The sequence below is a fragment of the Lolium rigidum genome, chromosome 6 (genome assembly GCF_022539505.1).
Source record: "Lolium rigidum isolate FL_2022 chromosome 6, APGP_CSIRO_Lrig_0.1, whole genome shotgun sequence".
Classification (NCBI taxonomy): domain Eukaryota; kingdom Viridiplantae; phylum Streptophyta; class Magnoliopsida; order Poales; family Poaceae; genus Lolium; species Lolium rigidum.
In genome coordinates this window covers 355,487,755-355,497,657 of record NC_061513.1, presented here as the reverse complement: position 1 = coordinate 355,497,657, position 9,903 = coordinate 355,487,755, and the positions used below count along the sequence as shown (strand labels likewise).

Genomic DNA, 9,903 nt, shown 5'->3' with positions numbered 1-9,903 from the left:
TGCCACAATAATAGCTTCCTCCTGACAGAGTACCACACCTCCACCTTAACCTATCATCCAAACCTACCATTCCTCACAAGTTCTTCTCCGGTCACTGTAACACAGATCTCAGCACGGACGCACATTGCGCAGTTCGTCCATGCTGTGCTTGTGTCTGTGATCAACTAACTGATCATGGCAAAGGTGTGAGGTTAGTGGAGACAATGGTGACCTTAAACTTGCACATAACAAGATCGATTGGGTTTAAAGAGTACAAATGGCATCTATACTTTTTCTTTCCTTGGGCTTGTCCGGTAAACATGGAAGTAAGAAAATTTACAGTCGCTCTTCCACGAATCGGAAGATAATGTTTTTGTTGTTCTAAAGGGAACAATGATGTACGCACGGAAAAATGGAAGAAGAACAAAATAAGTTGGTAATCAACAAATGGGTGCGAAAATGGGAAGACCGTCGTCGCGCGGATGGAAAAAAAGGTCGGGGGGTGGAAGCTGCTCTTCTCTCTCGTCTCTCATCTTCTTTTCATGCTTTGCGCTCGCCAAGGAGGTTATCTCCGCTGGCTCTGCTCCGGGTCTAGCCCATGGTTTGCTCGAGGGGAGCGGGAGGCGCTTGGGAATGTCGGAACTGCTCTTCGTTGCCTAAACCCCGTAGTGCCTCACCGAGTACTCCAGCAGTTGTTGGGTGGGGCAGATCATCTCCTTCACTCTTACTGCATTCTTGTAGATTTTGAATGTTGGAACCGTCCTGACATTTTCCGCACGTGCAACAGCAGGACTCTCGTTCACATCCACCTACGTGAAAGAACATAATACCATGTCAAAACTAGGCCAGAGCCAGGAACATGAGAAGGATGGACCATTGAACTCACAACTACTTACCTTGAGGAAATTAACAGATGGGTATTTGTTGCAGAGTGCATTCACAAACGGCGAAATTTTGCAGCACTGCTGATTCAAAGGTGTCATGAAATGGACAACTGAAACACCTGTACATTTCAAACGAGAGTGCATCAGACAAAGAAAACCCAAGGACTTTCATCATTGCTACAAGACAGACAATGTAAAAGACAGAAGAATGTGACTGAATTATGTACTTCCAACTGGCATTGGTACAGATTTTCAGAAATAAATAGAAAAGTACAAAATGCCAGCAAAGTATATGCCACGTCAACAATTGCTTGCAGGGCACTAAACAGTAATAAGTACTAACAACTGGTGGTACAACCTCATGCCTATCAGCAAAAGTGAAGATTACAGTAAATTAAAAAATATTGCTCAACTCCAAGTCAACATCATGAAGTGCAGGCGCACGATATGAACAGAAGAAGCAAAGCACTCCAAGATATAAGGCTGATCAAATGGGCTTGCTCATTCCTGAGAAGCAGCAACTATTTTAGATTGCCAAAACGTCCTACATTATGGAACAGACTGATAATAAGTGTTTTACATCTGTAGCAAGGTTAACCTAGCAAAACAGATAGAAAAACCAAATCCATTGTTTTGGTTCCCAGTCAACTGCCACTCCTTTTGTACTCTCTCTGTTCCATAATGTAAAACGTTTTGGCAAGCTATTTTAGCTTGGCAAAACATCCTACATTATGGAACAGACTGATAATAGACTCCTGAAATACACCCGAAGCGAACAAAAATACCAGAAATAAGATACTATTAGTGCACCAGTCCAAACTTTAAGGGGCACCACCTTGGAATTTTGCAAATATTTTCCACAATTCACTATCTGTTTTCAGGGGTGATTTGAATTAATATGTTGACTATCAAATACAAGGCTAAGCTACATGATAATATTGCTGCCTTTATGCTTGATTTTAAGGAATGGGTAGGTGTGTCGTATTATTTGAGGAAACTCTACATAATAGTACTGCATTATTTTCAGTTATTTTTATTTTTATTTTTTCGATAAAGAGTATCAGTTAATATGTGTGTAATAAGGCTAATACAAGAAACCAGGACACTCCCCGCAAAAAACAAAAAAAAACAAGCACACGAGCCAATAAGACAAACCTGGCAAGGAAGTAGCCATCTGGAATTGGTCCATTCCTGTAATTGCTTCAACCTCTCCTCCAAACTTCAAGTTAGATACCTCCTCACCCCGAGATGATTTGAGGGCAACCTGAGCATGGAAATAGGCCTCAGCCACCTCCGTGTCACCTGGGAGTTCCCTTCTGAGAACCTCATAATCTTTCACAGATTCAGCCCACCGCTCCATCTAACCACCAAATACGCAACAATGCAACGGCAGTGAGTTTCTCAAACTCAAAATCAGGAAAGCAGAAATAGCTAGATAATGTGCTACCTTATCATAGGAAGCTGCACGCCTCAGCAGAGCCTTGGTGTAGTTTGGTTGAATCTTGAGGGCTTCATTGCAGTCCTCAACAGACTTCTCCCACTGCCCTAGCTTGAACCTGCAAGCTGCCCTATTGCAGTGAAGGACTGGATTCACAAGGTGGTGTTTGAGCCCATCGCCATAAGCTACGCAAGCTTCTGAAAAGTTTCCAGATTTAAATAGCTCATTCCCTAGAGATCGTGCTCTTGCAACAGCTTTCACATTGTTGTGCATTGTTATCACTTCAACATTTCTTGGATCAATTATCCTGGCCTTATCAGCTGAAGAGACAGCATGGTCGAACCTGAAAAATGTTCAGTAGTGTCAAAGTCATGTAAGAGTACAGCTAATGGTAACCTATGCGTATTCCTGCAAATTAAATGAGTAATCACTGAATTACCTTCCCAGTGCGATATCAACTTGCGCATGTGCGTAATAGAGGTATGTGTTGGCAAAGAATCCACAGAATTTGGTGTCTGAGGCGCATGAAGAATAATAATCCAACTTGGAAGCACTAGAGATGGCCATATCAGCCTCATCGAGCTGATTGAGCCGGAGAAGAGCTTCTGCTCTTGAGGCAAAGAGCTGCAGGTGGTGGATTACATTAGCAACATATTATTCTCTAATCAACAAATCACAAGTTAACGTAAGAGCGTAGATGATGGGAAGAATCTAACCAGAGCAGAGGAGTCAGCTCCAGCCGCAATGGCGGCATCACATTCCCTCAGCACACTCTTCCAGTCCCCAGCCTTGCGTGAATCAAGACATCTTCCCAGGTGCTTCTCCACCGTTTGTAGTTTGTGTAGCTCTAGGAGGTCAGGCTGCGCGGTTGCGAGGGAAAGGTGCTTCTGAGCATCCTCAATGTGCCCTAACCTGCAATTCAGTATAATCAGATGGAAAATTTGCACATCGCCGCTTAATCTGGTACTACCATTAGATAAATGTAGGTGGAAACTCGTGTTGACCGAATTACTAACTATAGCAAAAAGGAGCAGAAACAAGGTGTTTGTAATGTTGCCATTTATGTTCCGTTCCAAATTCAGCTATTTGTGCTTGTGATAGAAGTGGAAAAAGCAGATATTTCGATGCCAAAGGAGGGAAATCCAGCGGCGCGTAAAGCAAAGCAGTGCCCACTTGAGATCAATCGGTTTTCCTTTTGGATGCCAACTCGCCAAGCATTCCGAGAAAAAGGTAAGAAGAACTTGTGCCCACTGCTGCAGAAATCGTGTTGCGTTACCAGGCCAATAATGAAAGGGAAGCAGCGCACCGCGCGCGGCCATGTCAGTTTTGTTGTAAGCCCTAGTGCTAAAAATGGCAACTTTGGGTTGGCATAGTTCGCTGCATTGTGGGTGTGGGGGCGAAACCATGTAGATCGTCGGAGAAATTAACCTGGCGTGAGGTAGCGCAAGAAAGACAAAAGCTTTTCGCGGTAATTGTAATTCCATAGATCCAGGAAATGGATGTTTACGGCGGCCGCCGTAGACGCGCGCGGACGAGACGAGCAATTCACCTTATGTGTAGCGATGCGAGTCGCTGGTGCGCGCGTCCGTAGGACGGGTCGATCCTGACGGCCTCCTCGCACTCCTTGATGGCGTCCCCGAATCGGCGGAGCCCGGTGAGCGCGGCGGCCCGGTTGGCCCGGCAGGCGGCATTGTCCGGGCAGAGCGCGAGCGCGCGGTCGTAGAGCCTGAGCGCCTCGTCGAAGTAGCCCTTCTTGTACTGCTCGTTGCCCGCCCGCTTGAGCTCCTCCGGGTCGGCGCTGGACATGGCGCGCCGGACCATGGCGTCCTCCTCGGGGGCCGCGACGCCGCCGCTGCGGGAGCGCATGATGCTGCCGTGGCCGTAGTGGCCGGTGCCGGAGCCGAGCACGTCGTGGCGGATGGCGCGGGGCGGGGGCGGGGGCGGCGGGGTGGAGAGGCTGGGCAGGGGTTTCGCGAGGCGGCCGGTGGGGCAGATGTTGCCCGCGGGGAGTGTGTGGGTGAGAGGGGAGGTGGCGGAGTTGGAGGTGGAGTTGGAGGTGAAGATGAGGGGGCCGGAGCCGGTGCGGCGGTGGCCCGGGCGGGCGGCGCCGCGGGGAGGGCAGTCGGAGGGGAGCGGGATCTCGCCTGAGTGGCTCCGGCGGGAGGCGAAGGCGGGCGCGCGGGAGACGGAGCCGGAGGAGCCCGAGGAGGAGCTCGGGGTGTGGTGCTTGGAGGAGGAGTGTGGGAGCGGGGAGACGGGGGAGAGGCGGCCTGGCGGGAGCGTGTCGGGCTTGTCGTTGGAGGAGAGGAGCACGGCGGCGGCGAAGGCGTCGGAGAGCGTGTCCGGCATTGGCGGCGGATGGTGCTGGCGGTTGGACATGGCTCCCGCCGAGCGGCAGGTGAGGTGGATCTCGGGCGGGCGGGGTGTGCTAATGCAGCATGGAACGGCGGCGAGATGGGGATGGGGATCTCGTGAAATGGGGAGGGAGGAAGCAAGGAATGATGAAGGCGAGCGGAGCGGAGCGGGCGAGAGGGAGGGGAGTGGAGTGGGAAGGGGAAGGGGAGGGTAGATTTGGAGGAGAGGGGGGCGCAGTAAACGGCGGCGCGGCACGGCGCGGTGGAGTGAAAAACCAAAAAGAGGCCGGGAGGCGAGCGCGCCCAAAGGACTTTCTTTGTTTCCAGGAAAGAGAGAGAGCCGCTTCTTGCTACAGCACGCGTTGCTTCCTGACGACAGCCAGGAGGAATCGTCGGTCAAAGCCTCTGCCCATGGACCGACGGTGATAGAGAAAAGGTGTGTGTTTGTGTTCCTCCATTCATTCATTTCCAAATGCACACTAATCGACTGAGCAACAACACAAACTATACGAGTTCCTCCATGTTTTATTACTCCTCCGTTCCTTTTTAATTGACTCGAATTTAGTATAAATTTATACTAAATCCGAATCAATTAAATAAAACGGAGGGAGTATATTTTTTTAGAATTTTGCAAGTTTTTTCATCTAGATCGGCGAACATCCTCCATGTTACCAAGGACTCTTCAAGCAATCTGACACAAATCATCTATCAGTAGTTCAAAAATCAACCGACGCGAAAGAAGCCTACAAACATGGTCAACAATCACCTCTTGTATCCGGTGAAAGTGGCGGGGCCTGCCGCAAAATCATGTGGGGTTAGGTAGTCTTGAGGGCAAGGAACAGTTCATAAATCTGTACAAATTGAAGGGGTTTTACACAAAAGTTGACCCCATAGCTAACACGCAACCCCGCCACACTCTAGCGAGATGCTTTTTCGGAGCATTGAACATACCGGCCAACTTTTAAGGCAATTCGACAAAAGTGTGATAAACAGCGGCGCCAGATGAGCTATGCGTGTTCCCTGCATTTGCTTAGCGAGCACCGTTTGTATCGAAACTTGCATACGTAAACCAGCCGGCTTTTGAAGCTAACCGACAAGAGTCCAATAACTAGAGACTCTAGCGTGAAGCTAGATGGATCCATCGGTGTTGCATGTCGGTGAACGGTCGTATCTAGGGATGGTGTTTTCTCCCCCCCCCCCCCCCAAGCATACAAACCGTATTTTTACGCAAATCAATAAAAACGAGGAAGTGTACTAATAGTCAGTGTAAAAAACACGCAGCCTAAACATATAAAACACAATGAACATATCTATTAGGGTAGAAAACTATATCTTGACAAGTAAAATAATACAAAAATCTAAGGGCATGAAGACTTATATACCGATGCGAAAGAAGCCTACAAACGTGGTCAACAATGACCTCTTGTATCCGGTGAAAGTGGCAGAGCCTGCCGCAAAAAGAGGGCAAGGACCAATTCATAAATTTGTACAACTTGAAGGGGTCTTATGGAAAAGTTGACCCCATAGCTAACACGCAACTCCGCCAGGCTCTAGCGAGGTACTTGATAGATAGCGACGCCATATGAGCTATGTGTGTTCCCTGCATTTGCTTAGCGAGCACCACTTCTATCTAAACTTGCATACGTAAACCAGCCGGCTTTTGAAGCTAAACGACAAGAGTCCAATAACTGGAGACTCTAGCGTGAAGGCCAGATGGATCCATCGGTGTTGCATGCGTGGGGTCAGTGAACGTGTTGCATGTCGGTGAACGGTCGTATCTAGGGAGGGTGTTTTCTCTTCCCCCCCCCCCCCCTAAGCATACAAACCGTATTTTTACGCAAATCAGTCAGTGTAAAAACACGCAGCCTAAACATATAAAACACAATGAACTTATGTACTAGGGTAGAAAACTATAGCTTGACAAGTAAAATAATACATAAATCTAAGGGCATGAAGACTTATATATGAAAGTGAAAAAGGGATGCTACAAGGTGAATATATCTAAGTATAACTATATTTTTATTCATAGTCATCTCCCTTTCCACAGATCAATTGCAGGGAACCCTAGGGTTTTATCATATCCAACATATTTTCACTATAGTTATTTATGGTATTCGATCGAGTAACCAAACTTGATCTCAATGGTGATCAGATTTAATTAGCTTATCAAAACCCTAGGGTGATCAATAATCACCTCTTGTATCGAGCAACAGTGGTGGAGCCAGCCGCAAAATCATGTTGGGTCAGGTAGCCTTGATAGCAGGGACCAATTCATAAAACTGGAGGGGTTTTACAGAAAAGCTAACCCCGTAGCTAACACGCAACTTCACAACATCTAGCGAGGTGCTTTTTCGAAACATTGAACACACCGGCCAACTTTTAAGGCGATTCGACAAAATTGTTATACATACCGACGATAGATGAGCTATGTGTGTTGCCTGGATTTTGTCGGCGAGCACCACTTGTATCTAAACTTGCATACATAAACCAGCCGGCTTTTGAAGCTAGCCGACAAGAGTTAAATAACTTGAGACTCTAGCGTGAAGGCTAGATGGATCCATCGGTGCTGCATGCATGGGATCGGTGAACGGTCGTATCTAGGGAGGGTGTTTTCTCTCCCTCTTAAGCATACAAACCATCTTTTTACGCAAACCAATAAAAATGAGGAAGTGTACTAATAGACAGTGTAAATAAACACAACCTAAGTATAGAAACTACTAGGGTAGAAAACTCTAGCTTGACAAGTAAAAAAAAATACATAAATCTAAGGGCAGAAAGACTTATATATGAAAGTGAAAAAAGGAATGATACAAGGTGCATGAATATATCTAACTATAATTACATTTTTTTTCATATTCATCTCCCTTTCCGCATATCAATTGCAGGGAACCCTAGGGTTTTATCACATCCAACATTTTATTTTCACTATGGTTATTTATGGTATTCGATCAAGTAACCAAACTTGGTCTCAACGGTGATCAGATTTAATTAGCTTATCATAATCACCTCTTGTATCGAGCAACAGTGGTGGAGCCAGCCGCAAAATCATGTGGGATCAGGTAGCCTTGATGGCAGGGACCAATTCATAAAACTAGAGGGGTTTTACAGAAAAGCTAACCCCATAGCTAACACGCAACTTCACAACCATCTAGCGAGGTGCTTTTTTGGAACATTGAACACACCGGCCAACTTTTAAGGCAATTCGACAAAATTGTTATAGATACCGACGATATATGAGCTATGTGTGTTGCCTGAATTTTGTCGGCGAGCACCGCTTGTATCTAAACTTGCATACGTAAACTAGCCGGCTTTTGAAGCTAGCCGACAAGAGTTAAATAACTCGAGACTCTAGCGTGAAGGCTAGATGGATCCATCGGTGTTGCATGCCTGGGATCGGTGAACGGTCGTATCTGGGGAGGGTGTTTTCTCTCCCTCTTAAGCATACAAACCATCTTTTTACGCAAACCAATAAAAATGAGGAAGTGTACTAATAGCCAGTGTAAAAAACACAACCTAAGAATAGAAACTACTAGGGTAGAAAACTCTAACTTGACAAGTAAAAAAAATGCATAAATATAAGGACAGGAATACTTATATATGAAAGTGAAAAAATGAATGATACAAGGTGCATGAATATATCTAAGTATAATTACATTTTTTCATATTCATCTCCCTTTCCGCATATCAATGGGAACCCTAGGGTTTTGCCATATCTAACATTTTATTTTTCACTATGTTTATTTTATGGTATTCGAGTAACCAAACTTGGTATCAACGGTGATGAGATTTAATTAGTGTATCAAAACCCTCGGGTGATCAATAATCACCTATTGTATCAAGCAAAGTGGTGGAGCAGCCTTGATGGCAGGGACCAATTCATAAAACTAGAGAGATTCTATATAAAAGAGGACACCACATCTAACACGCAACTCCGTTACCATCTGGCGAGGTGCTTTTTCAGAACATTGAATACACCGACCAACTTTCAAGGCAATTCGACAAAAGTGTAATAGATACCGGCGCTAGATGAGTTATACATGTTGCCTGCATTTTGTCGGCGAGCAACACTTGTATCCAAAATTGCATATGTATACCAGCCTGCTTTTGAAGCTAGCCAACGAAACTTAAATAACTCGAGACTCTAGCGTGAAGGCTAGATGAATCCATCAGTGTTGCATGCGTGAGATAGGCGAATGGTTGTACCTGGGGAGGGCCTTTTCTCTCCCTCTTAAGCATACAAATCATCTTTTATAGTAAATCGATAAAATCGAGAACGTCTAAGAAAAGTCAATGTGAAAGCACGAAACTTAAACATATAAAACTGTGTGAACATGTCTATTAGTGTAGGATAGTCTAGCTTCATAAACGAATAACTGCATAAATCTAAGAGCCGAAACGAACATACAAACATAACACATCAATAAATATGTGCTAAAAACAATGGTAGAAGGTAATTACTATATCCAAGTATAATTAACATTTTGGGCATAGTAATATCTCTTTCCACATATCAATTATGAGAAGCCCTAGGGTTTCACCACATCCAACTATTTTTCATCATATTTTTTTATCTTTACTCTAGTGACCAAACTTGGTCGCAACTGTGACGAGATTTAGCATCTCGAAACCCTGACGCTGTAAAATTGGATGTGTAGAATATTCTTATGCGAAAAATAGCTATCCAAGCAGGTTCTTACAAGCTTATTTAGCCTTTATTTTATGGGGTGCAATGCTAATCATGCAGCTCACTAATTTGCTAAACAAACTAGCGCATAACCCATGTTTTCTCACGAATACTCTTTCGAGGGAAAAATATCAGATCAATCAGCACTCCATGAAAAACCATTCATGTTGAGTCTCTATGAAGTTTACGAGTGTTTGCTCTTCTCGGATCGGCGAGCATTGCTCATATTTATCGAGGGCTTCTTTGATGCATCACCACGCATCATGATTGTGTAAGCACAAGAGAGGACTCTTCAAGAAAGTCAACATAAGTCATGTATGAGTATTTAAAAAAAAGCCTGCAAAAGTGGCCAACAACAACCTCTTGATGTTAGGGACAAAATCATAAATCTATATGAGATGAAGGGGTTTTCGAGAAAAGCTGACTCCAATGCTAACACTGAGCTCCGCCCCTGTCTAATGAAGGTGATTTTTCAAAATATTAAACATATCATCCAACTTATAAGGCAAATCGAAAAAATTATAACAAAAACAAATGTCGGGTGAGTTATTGTGCTCCATGTAT

The 9,903-nt window shown here is 45.1% G+C and overlaps 1 protein-coding gene across 1 annotated transcript; it reads right to left on the bottom strand.

Annotated features, from left to right (window-relative positions):
* Positions 1 to 242: 242 nt before the first annotated feature.
* On the bottom strand, positions 243 to 4,680 carry LOC124667124 (inactive TPR repeat-containing thioredoxin TTL3-like). Its single transcript, XM_047204452.1, has 7 exons — positions 3,851 to 4,680; positions 3,018 to 3,213; positions 2,741 to 2,925; positions 2,311 to 2,644; positions 2,019 to 2,223; positions 876 to 982; positions 243 to 788 (listed from the first exon to the last, which is right to left on the bottom strand). The coding sequence occupies exons 1-7, from the start codon at positions 4,678 to 4,680 to the stop codon at positions 636 to 638; spliced, it is 2,010 nt and encodes a 669-aa protein (XP_047060408.1). The 3' UTR covers positions 243 to 635.
* Between the last annotated feature and the right edge of the window lie 5,223 nt (positions 4,681 to 9,903).